This window comes from Triticum dicoccoides, chromosome 7B, assembly GCF_002162155.2.
Source record: "Triticum dicoccoides isolate Atlit2015 ecotype Zavitan chromosome 7B, WEW_v2.0, whole genome shotgun sequence".
Classification (NCBI taxonomy): Eukaryota; Viridiplantae; Streptophyta; class Magnoliopsida; order Poales; family Poaceae; genus Triticum; species Triticum dicoccoides.
In genome coordinates, this window is record NC_041393.1 from 473602810 (window position 1) to 473613440 (window position 10631).

The 10631-nt window shown below is 44.5% G+C and overlaps 1 protein-coding gene across 2 annotated transcripts in view; it reads right to left on the reverse strand.

Annotated features, from left to right (window-relative positions):
- Positions 1-6360: 6360 nt before the first annotated feature.
- The window catches only part of LOC119336980 (pre-rRNA-processing protein TSR1 homolog), a 10378-nt gene continuing 6107 nt past the window's right edge, over positions 6361-10631 (reverse strand). For both annotated transcript variants that reach the window (XM_037609070.1, XM_037609069.1), the window contains exons 15-21: positions 9529-9632; positions 9171-9430; positions 8627-8713; positions 8239-8466; positions 6993-7071; positions 6850-6913; positions 6361-6763 (exon numbers count right to left, since the gene is read on the reverse strand). In XM_037609070.1, the coding sequence (XP_037464967.1) occupies positions 6651-6763; positions 6850-6913; positions 6993-7071; positions 8239-8466; positions 8627-8713; positions 9171-9430; positions 9529-9632 (935 nt within the window). In that variant the 3' untranslated portion in view covers positions 6361-6650. The remainder of the gene's footprint in view (positions 6764-6849; positions 6914-6992; positions 7072-8238; positions 8467-8626; positions 8714-9170; positions 9431-9528; positions 9633-10631) is intronic.

The following is a 10631-nucleotide window of genomic DNA, read 5'->3' on the forward strand; positions in this document are numbered from 1 at the left end:
GTAGAAACATGGCTAGGATGGTAGAAACATAGCTAGGATTTGTTGGCATTTTCTGTTTTCCTCATGAGAAAGATGGTGCAACAAATTTAATTTGACCAACCAAAACAAAATTTGACCAACAGGGACTAGCCCCTGTGGCATATTGATTCAGAGGAAACAACCCAGGTGCATGCAATGGAACCCGGATGGCAGGCTGGGTGCAAAGCTGAGCGCACGCCACAGCCAACCACAACCAGTTCCTGGATAAACAAAAACTACAACCATAGTACTCCTTCCGTCCGAAAATACTTGTCATCAAAATAGACAAAAAGGAATGTATCTAAAACTAAAATACATATAGATACATTCCCTTTTATTCATTTTGATGACAAGTATTTCCGGATGGAGGGAGTATATCAAAATGCCTCACCGCCAACAATATTTTTTGACAGAGATACATGTCTGTGATTGACAAAAAAAAGGAGACTCCCAAGGGGCCTATACGATCAGCACGTCGCTCGGACTGGGACTGCAGCTTCCCTGGACGCAATTAAAGATTGAGCCAGTTCACAAAGTAAAAGAAAAGAAACAATGCAGGGAGATGGGGGTGGGGGGGAGTCTGACCCAGTTCCAGTTTCGCTCGAAGAGGACGCTGGAGAGCCGGCGGGAGGCGAAGCGGATCGGTCGCCGGCCATCGCGAGGAGGGCGGAGGACAAGACAACCTAGGAGAAAAGAGTGGTGCGAGCAAACTTTTTATTTTGTTTTCTATAGGGACCACGCGTAACAGACTAGGAAACGTGCACCTCAGCAGCGTAGCGACGGGTGTTGGCCTTCAATCGCTGGCCCGCCTCGGTTTTCTTCCGATTCGCTGGACTATCTCGTGTGTGAGCAAAACAAAAAAAATACGAATTTCTTGTAACAACATTTTTCTCCTCAAAAAGAGGATTACCACTGGCCTCTACATCAAGCAATCCATACAACCATCTTTATTAATTATTCAACAGAGTCCAACAGAGTAGATACACGGATAAGCCCAATGCCAACTTTCTCGCGACCTCAATCGTACACCTACAAGTCTCATGGAGTGCCTCGGCGCATCCACACACACCATCTAATCCGGTGGCCACCCCAGGCTGTCGCGAGCCGAGAGGACCAATCGGTGTATCAAACCCTCAGCATACACCGCCTTTGCGCCATCTTCCACCGTCCCATCTTCAGGAGAGATCAATGCATATGCCTTGCCAGGCCCAACTGCCGTCGACGCCACCACGACACCTAACAACACCACTATCCTGCGCGCGTCCATCAACAGGCGACCATCGCCGAGAGCCCGCTGCCCCATGGCATCGAGACTCGTCGTTGTTGACGCGTCAGATGCCACGCCGCTCCACCGTTGTAGTCGTTCACTGGTCCCTCTAGCCGATGAACCCCTCCAAGAATGATTGCCCCCAATGGGGGAACGACACGTGAGCGCCGCCATCATCCTATCAATTGATCAAGGGTTTCCCACGAAGGTAGCGGAAGGAGGTGGAACTTCACCTCCTCGATGATGCCTTCAAGAAGTAAAATGGCACCTGGGGCGTCACCATCACCAGCTTCAGCCACCGGCCTAAGACAAGGTTTTCACCCGGATCTTGTCCCACGAGAATCCATCCCACATCTTGTGCATCGGCCAAACCACCTTCAAACCCCAGATCTGGCTGCCCAGATCCGGCGACCACCCACATCAGCACTGCCACCGTGGAAGCCTGGCACACCGGCCACTACCGGAGTGCACCACCACTGGAGCCTGGGAGGAGGGCCGCCCCTCCACCTCGCAAAACCGTGAGAGACGCCGGGAAAGATCCCGCTCCTGCTCGTCACCGTCACTGATCGGATCCTATCCGGAGCCAAACACTAAATCACCGGCGCAGATCCGCCTTGGATGGGGGCACCACCACACCATGCCGCCACGGGGCAGCCTTAGCTTCACTTGCCGCCGCCGACCAGGGCCGTCGCCCTGGGATCCGTGTCGGACGTCGTCGCCGCCATCGGCCGTGCTTAGCCCCACCCCATCCTCTGGCCGATCTCCACCCGCACCACCACAAGCGTCACTGCCAAGAGCCGCCGCACCGCCATGGATCGAGGGAGAGGCCACACCCAGCGGATCCAGCGCCCTCGCCGCCGTTCAACCTAGGAAGGAGGAGCAACCTTCCGCCGCCGCCGTCAAACGCATGAGGTTTGCCGGGCGCTGTCCCCCGGCGACGACGGAGGGGAAGGAGAAGGAGCGGCTGGCGGCTAGGGTTACCGCCCCTTCGTGTCCCCCGCGGGGGAGGGCGGGGGGGTGACGCGAGAGGGTGTGTTTTTTCCGACATAGTACCCAAATAAGGTTCTGGATTTATATCAAATTTTTCCGATGATAAAAGACATGAAAAAAGAAGATTTTTTATTTTCTTTGCCGGTGAAAAAAAAGTTACAACAAGGTTCTAACACAGCCAAGTAAAACTCGATCCCCAGCACAAGCCGAAGGTGTGCCATTGCTGGCGCTCCATGCTGAAGCCGGCCTGATATTGTACCCTACAATCGGCGGGAAAGTCCTCATGCTAAAGTTCAGTTGGAACAATGCTCCGAGAAAAGACCAACATCATAGAAGCCTTGCAGTTCAACAATGGTCTGTCAATAAGGGAGATTGACTTCTCTGCTCGTCAAGTTCAAAGTTACTAGACTGTCTAGGTGTTACTCAGAAAAAAAAAGACAGTACACGGATGGGCCGACGATTGAAGCCCAACACCCGTCGCTGGCAGGCTCTGCCCGTTTCCTAGTCTGTCCCGGGCGTTAAAGCGTGGAATTAGAGGCCTCCTCCTCCCTTTTTTTTTACTCAAAAAAAAAGGCCTCCTCCTCCCTAGTAGAAAACAAAATAAAAAGTGTTCATCGTCTAAATTGCGGGAGAGACCCAAGGAAAATTTCCCCACACCACTCTTTTGTCTTTTCTCCTCGCGATGGCCGGCGACAGATCCCCTTCACCTCCCGCCGCCTCCCCGGCGTCCTCTTGGAGTGAAGCTAAAACTCAGTGAGATTTCCTCCCCTTCACCGCGCGCCCTGCCATTGTTTAGTTTCTTTTAGTTTGTGAAAGAACTAGCTCAATCAACGTTGAGACAGTAGGCCCAAGCCTCAGGTTTAACTGCGTCCATGGAGGCTGCAGCCCCAGTCCCGAGGGACGTATCGGCTCCATGGAGTCTCTTTCTCTTTGGCGGTGAGGCGGTTTGGTACGAGTTGTTTATTTTGATGCTTTGGTTGAAGTTTATCCAGGAACTGGTTGTGGCGTGCGGTCAGCTTTGCACCCAGCCTGCCAGTGATACAACCATTAGTCATTATTTTGCAAAGCTCTTGGAATAGATTCTAACTGGCTCTGTGGGTTTATTTATTTGGTGATCTAGAGTTGTGATGTATGCTCTAAAGTCTAAACATGCTTCGTTGAATCTGTATCGTGATGTTTAAGATTGATCATTGATATTTGTTTTCATAAACCTTTCCAAGCCTCCAATTTGGTCACAGTAGAAGTTGACTAAAGCATGGATATAAGCTGTTTTACCTAGGGTGGTGATGCATGCTGAAACAGTCGATTCATAATTTCATATGATGCATACTGATTTTCAGAAAACACTCGTGTTGTTATGTTTATTTAGACCAACGCAATAGCTTTTATTGGAGCTACATATGTGATCGTCTTTTGTAGGTCATAATGCAGATTAGCTCAGCTGCTACGCATAGTGAACCCCACATCATCTGTACTTCTAGAACCTGGTTCTAGTATTAATTTATTACCCATACACAAATACTATAATCAAAGGTTCATTGTGAATCAAGCAAGGTTTATTGAACTTTCTCCTATATCCAAGGAAAGAGTGCTTAGTTTATTGGAGTAATACAAGTTCAGTTAGTTGACAATCAGTTTATTGCATTTTGCCTCTTGTATTTGGTACATGTGTAGATTACATTAGTAACCATGTTTTGCTGACCGTATTCTGGTATTTTTATCTAGGAAGCATAAACTTGGAAGATTGTATCCACTCGACTTTCAAGGTAGTATAGAATTTGCAAGAAAACAAGATGAAGAACGAGCTCAACTATTCCAAGCACGAGGATATTGGCCACTTGACTATCAAGCTAATACACGATATGCAGACAAACAAGCTGAAAAACAAACACAATCAGTTGAAGCGCGAGGGCAACATACTTATGCTTCTAAAAAGGAAGAAGCTGCTGCAAATGCGAAACGATAGATGAGCGAGGAGGCGATGGTGGCTTTCAGAAGATACATTGAGAGCAAAGATGGTGGTACGTGGCAGCATGGCGCTGAGGTGTATCAGTGGCGACCGCGACGTGTACAGCTGTTTGCGCGCAGGGAGGAGGTGACGTTGGGCGCCGTGGTGGCGTCGACGATAGCTGGGCCGACCAAGGTTGATGCATCAGTACAGTTCTGAAGATGGAGCGGTGGCAGTTGGCGGCGGCGGCCTCTGAGAGCACGCCGGACCAGTGTGTGCCCCAGACCCGGCAAGTGGCTAGGTTGGGGTCTCAGGTCTTAGATGTTAGGCTTGGCTGCGATTTCTGTTTGGTATTAGGCCCAGGCTATCTGCGCCCCTTCATCAACTGGATAGGTGTAGCGACAGTTTGTTGTTTAGACGGCGGCTTTAGTCTTACTATTGTATGACTTTGTAAGGTCTTGTGAGAATAATTAATAAAGTGGCCGTATGCATCGCCCAGATGCAGAGGCCGGGGGTCATCCTCCTTTTCTAAAAAAAAAATTGAGAGCAAAGATGAACTTAAGGTTCTCCATTTCTGCTCTAAATCATTTTTATTGTTGGGACTGTGGAGAAGTATGACTAACACTTGTTTCATCTTAGGGAGTTGATTATGAATTTGACGAGCTTGTCCATCAATGTTTCCATGTGGAGCATTATTTGAAGACATTTCATCACTTCAACTTTACTGTCAAGACAAAGAAGCCTAGCTCAGCTGATTGGACATCGGCAATGTACTTCGGTCAGGTCAAATCGATATGCATGATAAAATGCTATGTCTGTTATCCTTTGGAGCAAGATCAATATGGTATGGAAAATTTTCACCTTATGACTTGTAGTGGACCTGAAAAAATTCTAACATTGTGATTTACTTTGGCAGGTGAATGTTATGCATGTAAGAACCAAGGAATGGGTGAACTGAAGCACCCATTAGAAGGGGTGTACGATATGGGCAGGGAAGATACACAATTTCCCTTGTATTATGATGAGGACAGTGACTCTGAATTCGATCCAACAACGGGAGGGAGTGAATCCTCTGATGATGATAGCCTTGTCCTTTATTCTAGTTAAGTTAACTTTGGCTCTTGATCTATTGATTCAAGTCAAATTGCTATTAGTTGATATGAGAATGCCAATGTGTAATGTACTAGTAGTAGATAGTACTCCATCTGAAAAATGTCGAGTAGCAGCGCAGCAATGGCTTGTCAGCTGGCTGGGATTTATTTTTGGGGGGTTTTATTTAGAGGCTGGGTGGGACATGGGAGGTGCTATTATGTGTTGTTGGTTCTAATGTCACACAGGTATTTGCTTTGATGCTACTGGTGGTTTAGTCTGCTTAAATTCTTGCCTTCACAGCTGGTGAGCTGCAAGTTTTTATTTACTTATTTTTTCTTGTTTCGACATTCCGCGCCCATAGTGACAAATGGCAGGCAGGGAGCAATTACCATCCCATTCTTATCGCTGGGGCACTTCCATCCACGCTTACCACCACTTGTTTACAACCTAGCGCTGCATCCTGTACGCTGGCTGTTTTGACCATCTTGGTATGCTCAACCTGGTAATGGATGAGTATACCGCGCTTGTCATCTACACACGACCATCTTCAAAATCATGACGGAGGGGGGTCGCTAGCTCCATCGGCCAGAGTATATCATTCAACAGCGCCATATGGGTCGATCAACTCCGCCGCCTTCCGTGTCCCCTTCAAAATGCTCCTCTGTGCATACGATACGATGCTCCAAGCCTGACTTTAGGCTTGTCTGTTTGGGCTTTAGGGTAAGACGGTGCCAAACCTTTGCAACCTAATATCAATGTCTTATCGGAACAATAAGACAAGGAAGTAGATGATCTATTGTATACTACCTAGATACCTGTGTCAATTAATTCTGGACGGATGAAGTAGGAGTACATTGTTCCCCCCAAGAAAAGTATTCCAAGGTTGTTCCCCCCAGCGGCTGAGCACAACCGTTCCTTCCAATGTAAAATCTGAACCTCCGTAACTTATCTTCCATTGAAACAAAACACTGCTACAAAGCCATTCTCTACATAACTGCGAACCAATATTAAATTCAGAAAGAGCTATGCGTCACACACAAGCAGATTGCTGGTGCAAGAAAACAACACACTATATTGAGAGGTATTATCAGTATGCCCAAAATCCAACCATGTTGGTAACATGAACAGACAAAACAGTAAGGCAATACAACACACAGCAAAGCTGCATCTCCCTCCGTCTTCGTACAAAAGTCGCGTTCTCACCAAGACCTATATGAGCTGCATCAACAAGCACGCACCACTGCTCCACTTCTATGGGCTACGGGATACAATCCACCGAGAGCCAGAAGCTCGTTCGCAACCTTTATAGCCGGTACGCAAAGCGTACGGGTATTCTTATATCTGATGATAGAACTGTTCTGGCCATTTGGGGAAAGCTCGTTTGAACAAGCTCATGCACACGGTATCATGCTGCTGGACGCTGCTGTTGAATATGCATTTCATGGAACCTGGCGGCAAGAATAGAAAGGGTTCAGGCACAGAAAACCAGATCGAACTGCACCAATACATCGGCTGCGGGATTAGTCAAACATACCATGAGTGCCGACAGTCTCCTTGATCCGGCCGCGTTTGCCATGCTTCGTCCACAGCTCGACAGGCTGCAAAAAACAATGGTGTGTGTTACTAGCAGTGAAGACAAAGTGATGGGATATATCGATACAACACAGAAATACTCGCCTTGAACCATCTGACGTCTTCCGGGTGGTGGAACATGTACCGCACCATTGCTTTGAGTTTCGAGACTCTCTGGGGATACCTGCACAAGTTGTCAAATAAGACAGCGTTGATTAGATGAAACCAAAACAAGAGCCATTCAAGGGGTGAAATACTTTACGCATATCACATTAGATCAAGTGGAAGCATCAGCGGTGCATGTATTCAAAATATGACCAGGAAGAACAACTTCCAAGGCGGAATACTTTTTTTTTCTCACATAATGTGTTGGGACAAGAAAACAGTTTCAGCCAAAACCATTTGTATCTGTGCTCTCCATCTACAACATGTTATTTTGGCTTTATTTATTTTTCATTTCCCTTCTTCCTATCCTGAGTTAAGTGTATGCATCAACTGAGAACGTTTTCATATGATCAATCCTCTATGTCAATTTCATCCTGAACATCCCAAGAAAAATTCCAAGATAGGCAGATCGCAATTGTTCAGTTCAGGTTGAAACAACAAAAAATACAAGATTGCAACCCTAGACAGATTGAGCAGCCAGCATCATCTGATATATCCCCTTTTGAACATTCTAAAGAAATTGAACTTTGAAGAATTACCGAGCTAGGAACTTCGAAGAATTGCCGAGCTAGGCTAGGGCGCTGACAAGCCAGTTTCTGATCATTTTTTGGTCTACTAAAGAATATCATTCTAGATTTTTCCTCAAAGAATGTGTTTGTTTATTCTTCTATAAAGAATAATATTAGTATCTCAGTAAAATTAGTACTAATGCACCTACTTAAGGTCCGCGTAGAACCTACTGTAACAGTTGGTTTAGCTCTATTATTCTATCCTCCAACCAAACAAAATTGCAAGATATGTTCCCATTTCTCCATAGATGGATCCCCTTCTACATATAGCACTAATGGTATAGATAAGAGTAGTTTCAGAAACCAACCGCCCCATATTTTGACTTTGAAAGAAACTAGGTCCACTTAAAAGGCCTTCATCATAGGAGAAAAACTGAAAGATACATCCTGGTTCAAGCCTACGTCAGCCCTCCACCCTCTAACACAGGTGACTATGATGGGAACCAAATTTTGTATGAACACAACTACATATAATTAATTCTAAAAATACAGAAATATAACATTCAACCATCAGTCCTACAAATGAAACTGTGTGGACACAAGTACATATACTGGTAGGAAAACAATGTACAAGTTGCAGGCGTATTTGCCTAGTAAAATATGCTACCAAAGCTTACCCAGTCAAAACAATTTTTTTGAGAATAATCTGGTCAGGATCCACACTTTTCAGTGTACCTACTGCAGCAATGACAGGTTGTTGCCCATCTATGTTCTTCAAAACAATCAGAGGAACGGGTGGAAAGGAAATTGGAGCATAGACGGAGGCAATAGAAAATCGCCCATGATGTAAAAATCTCTCCATCTTATGCTTATTGCAATTGATGTTGTCAGATGAAAATAGTGGCCTAGAAAAGTGTCAAAACAATCAGTAAGATACTTCTCTGGTTATACAGTGCAACGGCATACCTATACAAAAAATGAAAAAAGAAATTCTACTCCCTCCGATCCATATTAATTGTCAGAGGGAGTATATTATTCTCAATGGTATGGCTGAACTTTCATTACCTTGCCGTAAACTGCCGGAATCCAACATTGAAAATAAGAGGTTCCTTACTTCTGATGGGAGCTTCATAGGAGTCATGCTTTTTTATGCTGCAATAAATAGCAAGTGTCAATTAAAGCTCAGTGCAGGGGCATTCTAGCATTATATATCCAGCAAACAAGTACTAGTTTTGAAACCCAAGATAATGCACATAATGTGTACAATAAGACAACAGTCAACACAAAGCTAGTGGAGGTTTACTGGCTTACTATTGTCAAGTTAGTATGAACGTCCTACACAAGACCACTTTAGTAGCCAAGGGAATCCTGAGGAATAACACAATTACTCCCGAACTTACACTAACCAAACATCAAAATTATATTGAATCTTCAATGAGTGCTTTGAATGGAACTGTGTTACAGCCTGTTCACATGTACAGCATGCTAATATTCATATAAGCACGCACTAACAGGATCCATCAATAAAAATTAATACACAACTTAGTATATGCATACTTAAAAAAAACTGGACCACATGAGTTTGTCAAGTAGATGAAAAAATGAATACCTGAAATGAAGAACTGAAATTTTTGACTCATGTTCAAGAAGACCAGAAACAACAACAGGTAATCTTCTTGATGGATGACAAAGTTTGGAGGCAACATCTGTAGGAACATTTTTCACGTGAAGCATAACATATGATCCTATTCGGGCACAATCCTTTGAGCTTTCTTCATCTAGCTCAGCCCTTTTAGCAAGCACATGTTTTTGTGTTCGTGTAAACTTATCGAATGCAAATATTCTTGCATATTCAGGTGGCAAAGATTCCTGAGGTCAACAAAATGGGGAGAAATAACCACGTCACATGAAATACATAAAGTTTATATTAAATTTGCACTAGGCAGTAATAGCAAAATCATACGCACCTTAGGATCCCAGGATGATGTCCTAAATGATTTTAGTCCTCTGTATTTTGCAAAACGTTTTCTTGCCGGGACATCTAAGGGTGTCTCCACCTCATCAGGAAATTCTGAAACATTATATAAGATATGCGTGTCATATTTAGGAATCACATAGTGTGTAGGGCTAGTAACAAACCTGGAGCTAGAAGTCAACCAAACAGGCATCAACTGGAACAATTAATAAGGCTAGAGACTTAAGTTGATTCCAGGGTGACCCCTCCAAGGAGTCATTACATTGACACAATGATTCTAACAAGAATCTTGGTCTTGGCAGTTCCAAGCCCAGGTTCTTTATCCACAATATTTTTTAATGGCCCATTTTTATCTTCAAGTAATTTCCGTAGACACAACTTTTGGGCCAATGGACACGCAAAACCATTTAACTTAGCTTCATATAATGATGACTTTGGGGGCAATGGTCAAGAAACCCAGTTCTGCCACCTAAATTAAAGACAATTGGACCCTCTTCCATCAAACATGTTAGCACACTAGCAACTGTCGTGTACAATAGTGGTGGCAGTTGGCACAGCTATCATCGTCGCGGTTTGAGGGCCACGAGTAAGCGGTGTAGGCCCATGAACAGGGTGGCACAAGGGTTCATTGGTGGTAGTAGCTTGAGGGATCACGGCAATGAAATGTAAATAGTGGCTGCGTGCGTTAACATTGCCCCAAAAGTTATGGTTATAGGCAATTTACTCTCATGTTCCTTCACATAAGAAACCCAAAGCAACCATAACTCTTCAAAATTAATTCATAACACGCCAATAATAGGGTGATAAAAGGAAATAAAATTAGCTTCCTAATTCATGCTGTCATCTGTCATACCAAAGATTAATTTCTGACAACACCAACTCTCCATATTGCAAAATAGCATAGAACATACTTTTGAAACATGTAGTGTCCTCAAAAAGATCTCAAGAATAGAGACTATAATCTGGGTTCTCCAAAACCGAGTTTTGTCAGGTTATTATGAGTTACGACCAGTCTTCACCTAATCTGACTAATTCCTTCATTTTTTTCCCTAATGGAAAACACAATACTTCATGAATTGGCAAGATCAAGAATCA